Below are 18,143 nucleotides of genomic sequence, written 5' to 3'. Positions count from 1 at the left end.
CTGTCTGCGTTGGCCGTGCCTTCTCAAGAAGTGATGAACTAGAGACAAACTGTTAGTCGGCAACACCCACCGCCAACTCTTGAGATACTCTTTATCAACGAATAGTAAGACTGACCGTAATATTATAACGACATCACGTCTTATAAGGTGAGAATTTTCGGTGACAGGATCCAAACCCGAATCTAATGCCCTAACTATCTGGCCATTTTACAGGTTTTATATTCAGTGGAAAGATCTCGACTTTACGAGCTAAAAGCGTACAAGACACGTCGAAATGAAAAGATTCGAACAGTTAACCAAAATTGCCGTTATGAAATTTGTCGTGTGAGGTTATGAGCAAAAAAAGTAAAAATTTGTTTGTTTGTTTTTGAATTTCGCACAAAGCTACTCGAGGGTTATCTGCACTAACCGTCCCTAATTTAGCAGTGTAAGATTAGAGGGAAGGCAGCTAGTCATCACCATCTACCGCCAACTCTTGGGCTACTCTTTCACCAACGAATACCGGGATTGACTGACACATAATATAGTCCCCACGGCGACGAGCATGTTTGGTGGTGGTGGGGATTCGAACCCACGACCCTCAGATTACGAGTCGACTGCCTTAACCACCTGGCCATGACGGGCCATAAAAACAAAAGTAAGCGACGTAATACGAAGAACAATAATCTACAAATAGTACCAGAAGATTACATAAACAATGCATAATCGCTACAACTGCAGCCGGCTTATAATAAGGTCTCGTTAAAAGTGATGGTGAGTTAGTTTGTTAACATGGATAAAAATACTGCCACACATAAAGATTTATTCGATTAGAAACATTGTACACACAAACCAAAGTGGCAGAAAACAACCTGACGAAAAAAACAGCCGGCTAACGTGTTACATACGTGTAATCTCCTGAGATCGAGAGTACAGTGAACGTTCTGTTCGCTTCAGTAAAATTAGCATATTTATACCATTCGAGAGTACATATTAAAACATTCTCTCGTGGTTAAACACTTACAAATCTTGCACAACTACACATGCGCAGGGGCACTGGATGTAATAAGGATAAGGGCAAAACAAGACATCGTAAGCTGTTTCATACTAAGTGGAAGAAAGAAACGTGGGACACGAGCCCCAGTCGTAACCACGCATCCTTCAGTACTGATGTCAATGTTACACTTATAAAACGTGCTCAATGTCACATAATATTTATAAGTACAGTTCTTAGAAGCAGGGCTTTTATGAAGAAAGTATCTTTCTCTTATGAGTCTTAGCGGTTTATTAACACATGTAAAACTGTACATCATGCACCACGTGCCACGAGAATCGGCGAATCAGTACAGACAGAAACGTTTTTTCGACAGGGGAAGTGATTTTCAATGTACCAGGAATATCAGATGTCACTAACAGACGAAGGGTATTCTTACGTGTAAAAAGGTTATGTGGGGTCGGCTACTTAACTCGAAAAAGAAACTAAACAAGACAAGGATGGAAATGGACATACAACTTGACAGGTTATACTATCTTGACTTCACATGGAAAATAAAATCCTTATATTACTGGCTTCCCCACTTTGTCTATCGAAAGTGTAGTGTTTGAATAGAATCTTAAATTTGTATCTCAGGATAACTGGTATGGGAATTATCCTGAAAATGACCTAAGAAGGTCAAAACGTTGTTCTCTGCTTATCGATAAGTGTAAACACCCACACAAGACTCCCGGGATACATTTTAACTTCAAGTGGTTTTCTCTTCATCACGAATCTTAGATTTCATCATTACAACTTCTCTTTAGTTAAATTTGTTTTGTTTTTGAATTTCGCGAAAAGCTATACGAGGGCTATCTGCGCTAGCCGACCCAAATTAGCAGTGTAAGACTAGTGGGAAGGCAACTAGTCATCACCACCCACCACTATCTCTTGGGCTACTCTTTTACCAACGAATAGTGGGACTGGGCGAACATTATAACGCCCCCATGGCAGAAAGAGCGAGCACGTTTAGTGCGACGGGGATTCGAACCCGCAACCCTCGGATTACGAGTCGAGTGCCTTTACCATGCTGGACCAGTAGCTGTGGTTATATTTGTGTTTACAATCATGTGGAGAAATGATTCTTCATATAAAGTCGATACGGCTTAGCGTGTTATGTCATCATGGATCAAGTGATATGTCCACTTACATCCGTATCTTGTTTCGTTGATCTATTCCAACCTACATAGCTTGTTTTACTTAGCAGTGAATATTTTTCACAATACTTCTTGTTTACTTGTTATAAAATGGCGTACGTGAGTTATCAGGTTACATTATAGAACTTTATAAATTTTGGGTAAAATAATAATGAAAATAGGTAGTCAAAGGTCGTGAAGGATATTTTAAATAATTATAGTTACTAGTTGAACTAAGTAACCGCTAAGCCTCTGGAAGAAAGATGATGACGAACAAAAAATACGAAATATAGGTTTTAACTATTCTTCCATTTTGAAATTTGGGATGATCTAGATAACTGGAAAGCGGCACGTGCATCGGAGATAAAGCGACTATGTCAATTAGCTTGTCATATGCAGCTTATGATAACCTGTAAAGAGGACAATCTAGATTACTTTAATATGGGCGTCCGAACCACCCCTACAGAGAGGGCGCTTGCGCACTCTCCGATATTAATTTTCGAAAACGTAGACGAATTAGAATTTCAAATTTCTAAGTAGAACCTCCATTTTTGTTTCGAGCCTTATAGGAATCTCTTTAAGGTAATCTCTATCGCTTCCGCTTTTCACCACTGCACACCTCACACCTTTACTTTCACATGCATTACTATTTTTTTGCATCGCACATGTATTATTCGTCTTTTTCAGATGCACAAATCGCATAAGTTTACATAACAACACCAGTTGCACACTTTCGATACTGGCGGTGTTTTCGGCTGTAAACCCAACAACACCTCAACATTTATCGTGATATTTTGCGTCTTGTTATTGGCTTAATATTGAAAAGGTTTTGTAGATTTTTTACTTTTCACCCATACTACGTAAGCTGAAAGTTATATCAGAATACACGATCATTTCAGCGTTTGCCTTGCTGATGGTACCGCATTAAGAGATACTTTATGTAAACCTGATCTGTATATAAAAAGTACTTCCAAAAGATAAGAACAGAAAAACGGTGTCTGACAAAACAAGTCGAAGAAAAACAAGGTTCTGTTAGAGAGGTTTGTTTTAGTTTGTTTTGAATTTTTCGCAAAGCTACACGAGGGCTATCTGCGATAGCCGTCCCCAATATAGCAGTGTAAGACTAGAGGGAAGGCAGCTAGAAATCACCAGCCACTGCCAATTTTTGGGCTACTCTTTTACTAACGGTCAATAAATCGATAAGTTTGTGAATTAATAATTGAGTTTAATGACATATAAACATATGTTTTTCAAAAGACAGCCATATTTTGATAAATGTTCATTTTCGGAAACAAATCTCTATTGAAAACTGTACAAAGTAACTCGTCAGTTTCTGAAGTGTTTGATTAATATGTTAACTCAGGACTCACAAGATATTATTGGGTTTACGGTCAAAAACACCACTAAGAGTAAGGGTGTACATTCACCTGATCTAACATTATGTTCTAATCTTTACCAGTAAAAAACAGTAAGTTTTAATTATCTATAGTCGTAACCAGGTTTATTTCTTTTAAATGTTTAATCTAAATAAGTGGCCTATTTTGAAAGGTATGTCCGGAAGTTATAAATAATTCTACAATGAATATACACACAGAGAAGATATTAACATGGATATATCAGTTGAATGTAGTTACTAAACAGTTCTCGTGGAGTATCACATTATCACATAATAATCGCACAAACTCAGCGGCGGACACCACGTGTTCTGCCTACAGATGTCTGAACATACAACTAGTTTATGTCTTGTCCAACAATTCGCGTCATGTGTAAGCGGCCTCACGATTCGCGTTCCGGACAGGAAGAGGGAAAACATCCAATAAAACTGGATTTCAAAGTCACTCTGTCAGTGGTTCATCGACACAGTGACTTTCACTGGAAAAGAAGGTCACGCCAATACGCCATTCTTCAAGGCTGTGGGTATAGCACCTGAACCAAGTCGCTTCTGACGTAACATAGCGTCACCGCGAGCGTCCTCTAACGGAATAACAGACGCTGATTATAAAAAGGACTCCATGTGGTGTTTGTTTTTATTTTTTAATTGACGAATATGAATGAAATCTGTATGGGAATATTTAAGAATATTTGAACCTAGTTTAAGTGTAAGTTCACATAACAGGTCAGAGTTTCAGTTCGATGTAAGTGCCGTTCTTGTCTTTTTAGCGCAGAGCTACGCAACGAGCTATCTGTACTCCGTCTGCCACGGGGATCGAATCCTGGATTTTAAGTATTGTAAATCCGAAAACTTATTGTACTTTTTAAAGGTTCTCTCTCGCGACGTTTCAAAAATGTGTTATATTTATTAATTACACCATTTCAAGAGTTTAATCACGTTTATTGTTTCATTCAGAAAATTATATCGAAATTAATGTATCAGTTATCACATTGTCTCTCCGTTTTTTTAAATTTATAAGATGTCCAGTTCAGTTTAGCACAGAAGAGCTAACTGATTACTTATTTCTGCAATGATCCCCGGCATGGCCAGGGGGGTTAAGGCGTTTGACTCCCCGTCGCACCAAACATGCTCGCCCTTTCAGCCGTGGGAGCTTTGTAATGTGACGGTCAATCCCACTATTCATTGGTAAAAGAGTAGCCCAAGAGTTGGCGGTGGGTGGTGATGACTAACTTCTTTCCCTCTAGTCTTACACTGCTAAATTAGGGACGGCTAGCGCAGATAGTCCTCGTGTAGCTTTGCACGAAATTCAAAACAAACAAACCAATTGTTGCAATGTAATTTCTACAAACAAACCAATTGTTACAATGTAATTTCTACAAACAAACCAATTGTTACAATGTAATTTCTTCCAGTACGTACTGATGACACACTATGAATCTGAAGGTTTATAAACGTTTGGAGTCGCGCTAGCCCAAGAACGCACTTTGAACTTCGGGGTCGTGAATACGCTACAGAAAAGACGATCCAATCTTACTGTTACGATGACGCTGTGGACTAGTTCTCTTCTAGTCTACGAGTTCAAAGTTAGGGCTGTGTAAATAAATGCCCTTGTATGGCTTTGAACTAACATATATCTCATTACTGTTAGCCACGGCTCTTCATACACTCGATTTATATCACACTGGCTGACCAGTGGTCATTTCAACACTTCAAAGAGGGGAAGTGGAGGGTGTTCTTCCATTTCCCACCTTGGAAAACTCGCTCCTTTTGTCCAAAGCTTTTGGTCAATACAGTCACGAGAGGCATCGTTCCAAGGACTTCTACAATCCCACCTTACAAGAGTTTAAATCTAAAATGGTTTTCTGTACAGCAGTAATATTCTGTGCCAAAAGCAACGTTCAGAGTGTTAACTTCTGTACAAAGAGATCTAAACTCTCGAATGCCTAACGAGAACATCTGATATTTCGGGTAGGTACCACGTGATGACGTCTACTTTTGTACTTGTCTTTTCATTTCTACATGAAGGATTATTTCCACTGTCAAAAGATGAACATTCAGGTAGCTTCACAAATTACTGATAGTTATATCCACAGATACATACGGTGTTCAACACCTATCTTTGAATGAAAAACTACACGTTTTCCAAATATTTTCAGTGCTACCTAACAGAATTGTTTTTCGTTAACCTTAATGAAACCAAAAAACATGTCGCTTAAAACAAACAAAAAAAAAAACAAACAAGAAAGTGCACTCTAGAGCAAAATGTGTTAATAAATAGAGGAACAAACCAGTAGGGCAAGGGATGGTACTTTAGTCTGCTTTAGTGCTTTGTTAGTATTTGAAGAGGAGGGGGGGGGGTGATAACTGAACAATACCATCTGTTTAATAAAACCAATAGGGTCTCGTTCCTATACAGGATATCCGCGACCGCGTGGTTATATTTACCAATCGCCATCCTTGGCCTAATTTCCTATCGTTAAGTCGATACACTCTTTTGCAACGCCCAATGAATAAGAGTTAAGAAAAAAACACACCCAAAGTTATCGATTGCACAGTTATGGTCGCTGCTAAAGGTGCAAAAAAAAATCAAAAAATCCAACTATATTTACAATGTTTGTCTGTGAACATCAAATACTGCATCAGGCGGTCTATTTGGGCACCGTTCTCTGAAAACACATGCAAAATATATACGTACAATTACAGTTACACATATAACGTGAAGACTTACATTCTCTCTGAGGGTACAGTTGATTGGAATGATAAGGTGACAGCGCCACCTGTGAGTAGGACTGGAAGTAAGTCTGGCCAACAGATGTCGGAGAATCTGGTGTTCTTGAGGGTGCTGTGTAAAACAGAAGACGACACAGTTCATATACTCCCAATCTAAGACTAGTTAACATACAGATGTCATTTAAATAAGATTATAATAAATTACTGTATCTCAGTATAATGTTTGTTTATACTTACTGTCGTTATTATTGTATTTTTCGATACAATTTAATATCAAGTTTTTTTACTACAATACTTCAAACCTTCAATCCGGACGTCTAACCACAGACGAATTATTTACGTTAGGGCTTCTGATACTTAGAAAGCTTTTATCTAACTTCTAAGGTTCACGAAAGGGAAACTTGACATACATGTTTATCAGATGTTATCTCTACGCACTTACGTAGGTGGTTTCATCTTTGATAAAAAATAAAAAATAGGGGTTTCAGGTGAACAATCTCATTTCATAACAGCGCCATCTATCGTATGAAATAAATTATAAGTGAGAGAGAATGGAACAAAGGAAAAGTGAAAATTCTCTTTAACCTTTTCGTAACCATGTATTTTGTATTCCCAAGAACAAGGAAAAAAAAAAAAGAGAAAATTAAAGAAATAATTTAAATGAACAAATTTTATATACTCATATGAACCAAATATTTTAGGATTCAATGTGAAAGAAGACCCTTATTATTATAAAAAGTACGCCCGCATGGTCCCTCGGCATATTAAACATTGACGTACCAAGTACAGCCCTGTGATGAGCGTGAGGTTAAAGGACAGTAAAATATTTCAATAAGCAATGTTACTGTGGCCACGAAGGTCAAAACTATCCATTCCTTATGACCCATTCATTCTATAGTTCTTTCTGCTCGTTGTGGGAAACAGATGAATGGGAAATAATTCTAAAAATACAACTATGGGCACAATACACGTGTGCATCTGTACATTTAACAATTACAATACGACTTGTACGATTATGGGAAAATTGAAACATTGCCAGGAGTTTAAATGTCTTCATTTTTCGATCTTTGAAAACCAGTTGAATAATATATTAATCACTACAATGAATAAAGATCAGTTACAGACTACTTTATATACGTCGTCAAATTAAACGTGTGGATTATTAACCCAATCACCTGGTGTGTCCACAAGCCTTGGTTTGGCTTCGTCGCTACTCAAGTGACAACTGCTACTGTCAACATCAGATACCCCACTGTCCGATGGACTTGGAGGCAAGGACCCTAGAGATGAGATGGGACATTTGTTTATAACCTTCTGTAGTGTAAGTTCATTTGTCAACACAGAATTTCTTGTTTATAACTTTTCAAGTACTGCACAAAAAGTTGAAAATAAACCAATATATACGATCTTATCACAATAAGTTAAAATTATTTCACTGCTTTTGTAACTAATAATAATAAGTCATATTCTGGTGAATTTCTATGTTTACATACTTAAAGAAACTGTAAATTAAACAGATGTACTGAAAGAAGTTAAAAGACAAATGCGGTTGGAAAATATTCCGATTGCAGACAAGGTTTGATTACAATGAGGAATTTACCTAAATAACGATATAAATACATTGGTTCCAAGACGCCCTCTTTATTTCGGTAATTTGAAACTATTAAAAGGAAACATTTGGACTTACATATGAAAATCCAAGTGGATATAGTGACGCCATATAAAAAATATTTGTTATTTTTGCCTAAACCTAATAAAAAAATCCATTTGGCATTATTATCACTAATTAAATTTTAAGAGGTTAACTTTCTCCCAATTTACTTTGTTACTGGTTTAATTGTCAGCGAAACCAAGAGGCTGTTTTAATAACCAGTGTTTCAAGGTAATTGCAAATAGATAAATCAATAGCAGTGTTTGTGTTTTACTTAGAGGAAATTGACAACAGTAACAACGTGATCCTTCTAACCTCCCAAAACGATTCCTGTTAAGCCTAACAGCTTGAAAATGAAAAACAACAGTTTTCAGTCCTCAGTAAATAATCAAAACCATTAAACAATGTTTAGCAGATGTGATCTGTTGTTTATGCCAACACAAAACGTAACACGTTATACAAACCTATGCAAATGAATAGACAAGAAATATTAAACTAACAAAGTTGAAATTTTGAGAAACACACAGGTTTGTTTGTTTTATACCACCAGTACATTCAGTTATGACGTCACACACGAGATGGGACGTAGGCTATTTGGAATACACAGAACACAATGAAATACATCATTTATTCTAGTTTCATTAACTGTAGTTAAATGTCTTTGTAAAAAATTACAATAATTAAACTGACAATGTAGTCAAACTTTTGCTGTCATTTATATTATCTGACTTCTCAAAATGTTCCTTTTGTTAGTTTCTGTGACTCAGTTATTCGTGTCACGTGGCTTATCTGGCACCAACAGGATGACGTAACAGGTTGTTTGAAACAATGGTTAATAATTTTACCATACATTCACTCCTACAACCCCCATCTCCGGAAGAGTTAGCTAATAAATACTTCATGTGTTGATCACGCAAATCCCCCCCCCCCCCCCCCCTTCATCCTGCACGAGCTGAGTATAGAAGGGTAATGGCCTTTCTGGTACGCACCAGCTGCGACACTAGACAACCGTAAGAGAACAGATGGTTTATTTTATATCGATGAAAATTCAAGAGCAAACCAACAGACCTTGGTACCAATTCTTACAACCTGAATTTTACTTTAATGTAATTTAAAAATTATAAAATAACACAAAAATCATAAATAATGTCACGTCTTACTTATCTATATTGATATTTTAAAATTCTTAAACATATCCCTTTAAATTTGATGAATTTCACTGATTTACATTTCGTGGTATTTTGATGTAATACGATAAGAAAAGACTAAACATATCATGTACTCATTTACAGACAAATATTAGTCAGAAAACATTACTAATCATCGGTAAAATTCAAATATTATAATAATCATTCTCGTTACATCAACACCAGGATTTCGTTAGGCCTAACAGAAGTTATCAAAATAACGTTGGGCTGCATATGTTTTGTTTTTATCACGGCTGACATCACTTCTTGGGAGTGACTTATGGGCACAATAGGAAAAACCTGAGGTGCTTTTCTACTCACTTGTAACATGACATTAGTCTAGAAAAATTAAAAACTTGGACTGAAAGCTTTCAGATGCGCTTACTTAGACATTTCATCTTTAACACGACTGAAGATACTAAACCTGATATCGATTTCTGGTAAAAGTGATGTTTAAATAATACATTTTCAAAGTCCTTCATATAGAACACTGGGTTTGTTTGTTTGGTTAGTTTTGAGTTACTCGAGGGTTATCTGCACTAGCCGTCCCTAATTTGACAGTGTAAGACTAGAGGAAAGGCAGCTAGTCATCACCACCCACCGCCAACTCTTGGGCTACTCTTTTAACAACGAACAGTAGGACTGACCGTTACATTATAACGCCCCCATGGCTGAAAGGGTGAGCAATGTTTGGTGGTGGTGGGGATTCGAACCCGCAACCCCCAGATTATGAGTCGAACGCCTTAACCCACCTGGCCGTAAAACACTGGGAAAGAACAGTTTAAATGTTTTGTACATCATGAAGACGCATGTAAAAAAGGCACATGACACGAATCAACTTTATGTGATGTTAGTGTACACCGTGTTTCAATTCCGTTCATTTTTTACTGTGTAATGACTTAATATGTAAATATATTTACATATAGAGGTCGCTGTCGTCGTTCTTTTTTTAATTAAGCACCAAACTACACAATGGGCCATCTGTGCTCTGCCCACCGCGAATATCGAAACCCGGGTTTTTGTCAGCAGACATGCTGCTGTTACACTGGGCGGCTACATGCAAAGTAACCGCACTGATAAGTACGTGTATACATATTTTGCGTATTAGCGTACAATACGTTTTAAACTTACCTTTCGATAGACCACAGGATTAATACAAAATATATAGCAAAATAAAATAAAAAACGAGAGAAAACCACTTTTTATTGTACTTAATACCTAAGTTAAAACTATTTACGCAGCAGATGCGATGAATATCAGGTTAACTTTTTTAGGTTTAGAATCAGCTGAAAAGTAACCGTATCAACAAATAACAGACGAATTAAATCACACTAATGAAGAAACATTTTTAACTTACCCGTAGCACTACTGCATGATACAGTTGAATGCTGGGATACGGTCATTAGAGAGAAGGGGAGGTGTTGAGGTGGTTGTTGGAGAATATTCTGAAGTAAAGTCTTGGTCTCACTGCGACAACCGGACGATTGGTTCGAGATCGAGCTATCGCTGGTCACGTCATGAATCATGGGTTCGAGTCGGGAACCATCACATCCATCTACTGTAAAATTCAAAGCAGGATTGGTGAAATAATAAAAAAGACAATGTGGCGACATCTGGCGTATTTTAGTCTTTTGTTTTCCAAATATCGATTGAGAACAAAGCCCTTTTTAAGGCTCACAGCGTTGATTAACCCTCGATTTATTTTTATAGGGTTAATACATAATTTGTTTGCTGTTCAACGTAAAGCTACACAATGGGCTAACTGAGGTGTGCCCACCGCAAGAATTGAACACAATATTTAGCGCTATAAACCCTCAGACTTGCTCTTTAGCCATCAGAAGGGGAGGCGTATATATATCACATCATAATGAATACTCACACTGACCACACCAACATATACTAGTAACTTAAGACCACTTTTAAAACGCTCATCTTATTATTTATTACAAGTTTCAAATCAGATTGGTGAGCGAGATTAAATGGTAGCGTTTAGCACTACAGACAACAAGGATCACGTTCGCTTTCACCACATCTAGCAACTAAGTAAAACTGTGACGTATACCCGTTTGTTTGTTTGTTTTTGAATTTCGCACAAAGCTACTCGAGGGCTATCTGTGCTAGCCGTCCCTAATTTAGCAGTGTAAGACTAGAGGGAAGGCAGCTAGTCATCACCACCCACCGCCAACTCTTGGGCTACTCTTTTGCCAACGAATAGTGGGATTGACCGTCACATTATACACCCCCACCGCTGGGAGGGCGAGCTTGTTTAGCGCGACGCGGGCGCGAACCCGCGACCCTCGGATTACGAGTCGCACGCCTTACGCGCTCGGCCATGCCAGGCCCGACGTATACCCGAAAAGTGTCCCTTTATCTGTGGTAGAAAAAAATATTTGTAATATCCTGTTAATTGTCAACAGGCAATAATTAAGTGTTTAGTTTTAGATTTTAAGTTGTTTTTATAAGAATGAGTGAATATGTTTTTTTTTTATGGTTTGTAGTTCATATGTACCAGAGGTAACCCACAGTCTCTCCTAACACACACACACACACACACACACACACACCCTCCCACAAGAAAAAAACAAAAGGCTTGTCTTAAAAACCTTGAAAAGTAGCCTTTTAATGTCTCCTGCGCATTACTGAGTTGAAACAATACTAAATATGGTCAAGATTCATAACATTCGGGGAATTATCTTTCATCAGGAACGGTCACGAGGTCAGCACTATCACCAGCACGGCCATTCTTTTCAGCTTTGAACATCAAGGTTAAACCGTGAAAGTTGGCTTTCGAAAGGACACAGGTCTACAAACTCTGAAATCTGGCACTGAGCCATAATACTTGCTTCAACACCTTGCACGAGAGCTTCATGTGCGAAACTCTTTCCCAGATCGTAAACATTTCCTTGTTTGAAGAAACTAGCACATAATTACCGAATTATTTACTTTAAACGACTCCATACAGGTAGTTGTGGTGTTTCCTCTCACACTTCAAAAACAAGGTAATCGTATAACTTGTTCTTTGAAGGTGAAATTCTTCACAAAACCAATTACTTTGATGAGGTGTTTTTATAATGAACTGTATTTAAAAAACATTCCACAGGCAAATCACTCTTTTCTCTCATATTTGTATTATCTAGCGAAAAAAAATAGTTCTGAACTAAATTTCGTAAAATAACATGAAACGTGTGTTTTTCGTACGTGGGCTAAAAACCAGGTCAGAAACCTCTAGGGCAATTGTTCCCAAACTGGGGTCCGCGATAAGACCTTGGCAACTACAGAAATACTGTCTAATAGATCGCTAACGCCAGACAAAATCAGTATTTTTAATTATAATCGTATTTATTGCAATATATGCCTATACAACGTTTCTTGTGTTTGTTTTTTCTTGTTACAAAGAACACATTTCATTGAAAGTAAGGTATCTCGATATGACCTAATTTCTATTAAACTATTAACCAGGAATCTCCAATCAAGGTGACTGACATAGTCTCCTTACTCCAGAATTCTGGTATAGCCATCACTGATTTTGACCTACTGACCACAGGAGAGACCAATACCGCGAACGTTTTGTTTAGTTGTTCACTTTTATCACAGGTCCACAGTTGAAAGGATGTGTTTATTGTTATCATGCGCCGAACCTTGGACTCCAGCCCGTTATGTTAACCATTAGGATACACACACTAAGAAAATAGTACAAGAAAAAATCCAAAGAAGTGACCGAAACGTTTCTTTTATAAGTTTTTATTGAAGGATATACAGTCACAAATTTATTATACCACGCGATGCCAGGTTAACCGGTGAAGCGTTGTAACCATGGGTATTGTATTCTGTATATCCGACAATAAATACTTTAAATTTTACTTAAAAAGGGTGCTTCATTATTACTTGTGAGGTTGTTGTTTTTTTCACTTCTGTTGAAAATAATTGAACCGTATTTCAAAAGTCAAAGCTCATAATTTTAAAATGGAGTCTAAACTCGTATATAAACCACTACGCTGTATTTCAATTAACCTAGTTAACATATCTGTTTCTACAGAGAAAATAAAACAGTAAATAGTGTTATTACGAGAGACAAGTTCATCACTAGTGGGTGTGTGTCACTTTGTATGGAACTGCCCATTCTGATAGGTAAACGCCCACATACAAACCTTAGCGTCATGCATAACGCAATGTCAGAGCACCGAACACTTTTCTCTGCCAGACACGTCACTTTTAAAAATTTGGAATAAAACCAGTTTTTCGCAAAGATCGCTGGAAACAAGATTTCTTACGACTATCACTTTATTAAGACGCTCAGACAGACTAAGTTTTCCCGGGGGCAAGTAATTTTTCCCGTCTCTCCGTTGGAGAAGATCGACTGTCCTAGAACCTGCGCGCGCTCGTTTCTCTTATCGTCCATGACCCATATACCGTTCATTGAACAGGAAGCGCCAGGCACGCATGCTCTATGTCAAGGCTAACAATTTCCCCGCGAGATGGCGTGGTGGGATTTGGTTCTATGATCAGGAATTGAAGAAAACAAAGACTAGCGAATTTGACAAATCATTTGTGTTTTTAAAATTAAGAACTTGGATGTAGTTACCAAACGCTTCAATTATTTGAAATAGTTAAGAAAAACATATAAATGAACATTTTATGTAAGGGCAGAAACAGAAGGAACTGGTGAAGAATAACTGTTAATTAGTGATTTGAAGAAATAACGGAGTACTTGTATGAAAATTATACACTTAGATTAGCTTATGACTGACCAACCATGAAGAAATTAAACCCTAAAAAAGTGGCTTTCGAATTATGTAGAACTCAGTTTTTAATAATCTATCTCAGTCTCTTGTTTTAATGGTTTTAGAAATTCTGTTTTCTGTTCTCCTAGTGAACGAAGGTGTTTCCTCCGATGAGTCAGCGGTAATTTCACGGTTACACAACACTAAAATTTAAAGTTCGATTCCTGTCGGTGTACAGAACGCAGATAGCCCATTATATACTTTTGAGTAAAATCACGTACAATGTATTGCGCAAATCTCCTAATAAACATTAGCATGGATAGCCCTCTGTATCGCTTTGCGTTTAATAACAAACCAACATAACAAACGTCAAGAAAACTGTCATCTGTAGGCAGTGAATGGAGACTGTTAATGGGCAAAGAAACAAAATATCTCGTTTTCGTTCATGTTTTTCTAAAATATGCAGAGAAAAATAATAGTAAGGTATTAATTAAAATCGGATTGAAAGATAAGTAATTCCGCGTGAGAACTACTCGAATTAAGATATCGTGAAACTGTGATACGGTCTCCAGTTTACTATCAAGGTGCACACAATCACGATTTGATAACACAGTTACAAGACGCCCCAAACTCTGGTAAGTCTGGAGTCTTATAACGTTAAAAAACAGGATTTCGATACTTGTGCTGGACTCAGTACAGATAGTCCGTTCTGTAGTTTTGTGCTTAACAAGAAAATAAACATACGATACAGTACCATGAGCTAGTTACGTTGGTTTTCTAGGTCTATAACCCAACATGGGTCTGTTTGTTTTGTTTTTTGAATTTCGCGCAAAGCTACACGAGACTGTCTGCGATAGCCGTCCCGAATTCAGCAGTGTAAGCCGAAAGGGAAGGCAGCCTAGTCATCACCACCCACCGCCAACTCTTGGGCTACTCTTTACCAACGAATAACGAGATTGACCGAAACATTATAACGCCCCTACGGCTGAAAGGGTGAGCGTGTTTGGTACAACCGGGATTCGAACCCGCGACCCTCATATTACGAGTCGAACGAACGCCTTAACCCACTTGGCCATGCCGGACCATACATGGGTCTGAAAAAAACAGTTACAAAATTAAGAAAAACACAACAAATAAACGTGTATATGCGTAGTAAGAGTTTTAGGTGTCTGCGATTTCAAATTATTACTATAGCTCTTAAAACAGTTACTTCAACCAAAAACTATTATGGTCTTTATACCTTGAAAAGAGGTATTTTCTGATTCAGGTCTACGTAATAAATATAAGGCGTAAGTCTATACAATATTAACAGCAGGGCGTGAACGAGTTGTAAGCGTGCCGAACTGCGGGTCAATAGGTCTAAGTTTCGAGCCGTGCTATTATGCTCTTTAAACACGTGAGGAAAGCGTAAACAGAGACAGATGTTAACTAGCTGCAGTTCTTAATTAGTGATGGTTATGGAGGATTTTGGGGTCCCATCTTTTGTGAATATTTATTTAACCTTAGTATTTTTGTCTATTCATCCCCCCTCTTTCATTATTCTTCAGACTTGGAAAATATGATGCGCAGAACCAAACACTAAGACCGACACGTGAACTTAACCAACCCAAGCAGGCGGCACGTGGAGTTTGAAAACTCGAGACCTAGCAAGAAACATTCGTTAAAATCTTCACAATGCCAGTCTACGAAACCAACGTTCGTTAAAATCTTCACAGTGCCAGTCTACGAAACCACTTTTATCAAATAGGCTGATTATATTTTGCATAAAGTTATTGATTCTATTCGTATTCAGTGAAAATGTTAAATAAATGAATGGTAACTCTTTTTCAAATGTTCTTTGATTATGATTAACACAAATACGTATCCAGTTACGCAAACAGTCAAGATGACTTCACAGACACACAGACAGACAGTCGGGAAAGCATGAAAATATATCCTAGATAGAAAGATAAAAAGTGAAGAATGAAAGGTGATAAATTTAATAATGAACAGACAGATAAAACGGAAAAATTCTATCGCCCAACTTGGCCAGACTCTAGTCAACTAACTACGACCTATTTTACCCATTCCCTTTCTAACAAGGTCAGTAGTTATAGGTTTCTTTTTGGCAATACAAAAATCGCAGTGGCTGGTGACCTCCTACGATCTGTGAGGAGCAGCTCAAAGAGCCCCCCTACTTTTCCAGTTGGTCTACACACACTATTATTAACAATTATGTAATATTGACTAAGTCCGCACGTATACTTTTTAACGAGGTTAAGTAGCATTGCCTACAAGAGTGACTAATGAATTTCTCCCTTGAAAAACGTTTTCCTTGTCTTCAATGTAATTGTGGCTTATCCAAATACTACGTAATGTATCACAGCTCAAGAACGAGGGATAAGAGAGCCATAAACATAAGATGAATTACGTTGTTGTTTTCAAGCACAGACGAGCATAAGGTAGTGGTTCTTGAGTTACAACTAACAAGGCACAGACTCATCAACCGAGAAAATACCATCCAATTAGCTGGCGTGTTACGTTGAAAAGTTTAGGGAAACAGGTTGGAAAAATGGACATTCTAAGTGTACATCTACGTTTTAAAAATGAATACTCTGGGTGTTCATCTACGTTTTAAGAATGTACATTCTTTGTGTTCATCTACGTTTTAAGAACGGTCATTCTGAGAAATCATCTACGTTTTAAGAACGGTCATTCTGAGTGTACATCTACGTTTTAAGAACGCCCATTTTGAGTAATCATCTATGATTGAAAATAAAACTTCATGAACAAGGAGTTTGTTCGTTTTTTCACTTATCCAAGAAGGTCTTTGAAGTGTCATCTAGTTATTGTTAAAGTATCTTATATAAAGTATCATCAAGTGGTGTAACAGGTATGACATCACCTGTTTGTTTAAAGTATCTTGTATAAAGTATCACCAAGTGGTGTAACAGGTATGACATCACCTGTTTGTTGTTAAAGTAACTTGTATAAAGTATCACCAAGTGGTGTAACAGGTATGACATCACCTGTTTGTTGTTAAAGTAACTTGTATAAAGTATCACCAAGTGGTGTAACAGGTATGACATCACCTGTTTGTTGTTAAAGTATCTTGTATAAAGTATCACCAAGTGGTTTAACAGGTATGACATCACCTGTTTGTTGTTAAAGTATCTTGTATAAAGTATCACCAAGTGGTTTAACAGGTATGACATCACCTGTTTGTTGTTAATCTTCACATACTGCTAATATTCATAACAGATTTTTGTTTTGTGCCCCATCACTGATCAGAAATCAATATTTTAACATAACTGAGAAGTTCTATAATAAACTGCTCAGGTAGTAATCTTCATGTTGAGTAGTAGCTAAACCTGATAATAAACTGTTCTATATCAGTAAGTAATCTTCATGTTGAGCAGTAGCTAACCCTAATAATAAACTGTTCTATATCAGTAAGTAATCTTCATGTTGAGTAGTAGCTAACCCTAATAATAAACTGTTCTATATCAGTAAGTAATCTTCATGTTGAGTAGTAAATAAACCTGATAATAAACTGTTCTGTATCAGTAAGTAATCTTCATGTTGAGCAGTAGCTAAACCTGATAATAAACTGTTCTGTATCAGTAAGTAATCTTCATGTTGAGCAGTAGCTAACCCTAATAATAAACTGTTCTATATCAGTAAGTAATCTTCATGTTGAGTAGTAGCTAAACCTGATAATAAACTGTTCTGTATCAGTAAGTAATCTTCATGTTGAGTAGTAGCTAACCCTAATAATAAACTGTTCTATATCAGTAAGTAATCTTCATGTTGAGTAGTAGCTAAACCTGATAATAAACTGTTCTGTATCAGTAAGTAATCTTCATGTTGAGTAGTAGCTAAACCTGATAATAAACTGTTCTGTATCAGTAAGTAATCTTCATGTTGAGTAGTAGTTAACCCTAATAATAAACTGTTCTATATCAGTAAGTAATCTTCATGTTGAGCAGCAGCTAAACCTGATAATAAACTGTTCTATATCAGTAAGTAATCTTCATGTTGAGCAGTAGCTAAACCTGATAATAAACTGTTCTGTATCAGTAAGTAATCTTCATGTTGAGCAGTAGCTAAGCCTGATAATAAACTGTTCTGTATCAGTAAGTAATCTTCATGTTGAGCAGTAGCTAAACCTGACAATAAACTGTTCTGTATCAGTAAGTAATCTTCATGTTGAGTAGTAGCTAACCCTAATAATAAACTGTTCTATATCAGTAAGTAATCTTCATGTTGAGTAGTAGCTAAACCTGATAATAAACTGTTCTATATCAGTAAGTAATCTTCATGTTGAGTAGTAG

At 37.1% G+C, this 18,143-nt stretch overlaps 1 protein-coding gene across 1 annotated transcript in view; it reads right to left on the bottom strand.

The window, feature by feature from the left end:
- LOC143247701 (uncharacterized) overlaps positions 1–18,143 on the bottom strand; it is a 93,922-nt gene that overhangs the window by 11,446 nt on the left and 64,333 nt on the right. Inside the window, exons 5-7 of the mRNA XM_076496107.1 lie at positions 10,467–10,667; positions 7,447–7,551; positions 6,270–6,383 (exon numbers count right to left, since the gene is read on the bottom strand). Coding sequence (XP_076352222.1) covers positions 6,270–6,383; positions 7,447–7,551; positions 10,467–10,667 — 420 coding nt within the window. The remainder of the gene's footprint in view (positions 1–6,269; positions 6,384–7,446; positions 7,552–10,466; positions 10,668–18,143) is intronic.

Source organism: Tachypleus tridentatus, chromosome 3 (assembly GCF_004210375.1).
Source record: "Tachypleus tridentatus isolate NWPU-2018 chromosome 3, ASM421037v1, whole genome shotgun sequence".
Lineage (NCBI taxonomy): Eukaryota > Metazoa > Arthropoda > Merostomata > Xiphosura > Limulidae > Tachypleus > Tachypleus tridentatus.
Note: the sequence above shows the minus strand (reverse complement) of the source record. Positions and strands in the feature narration are given on the sequence as shown.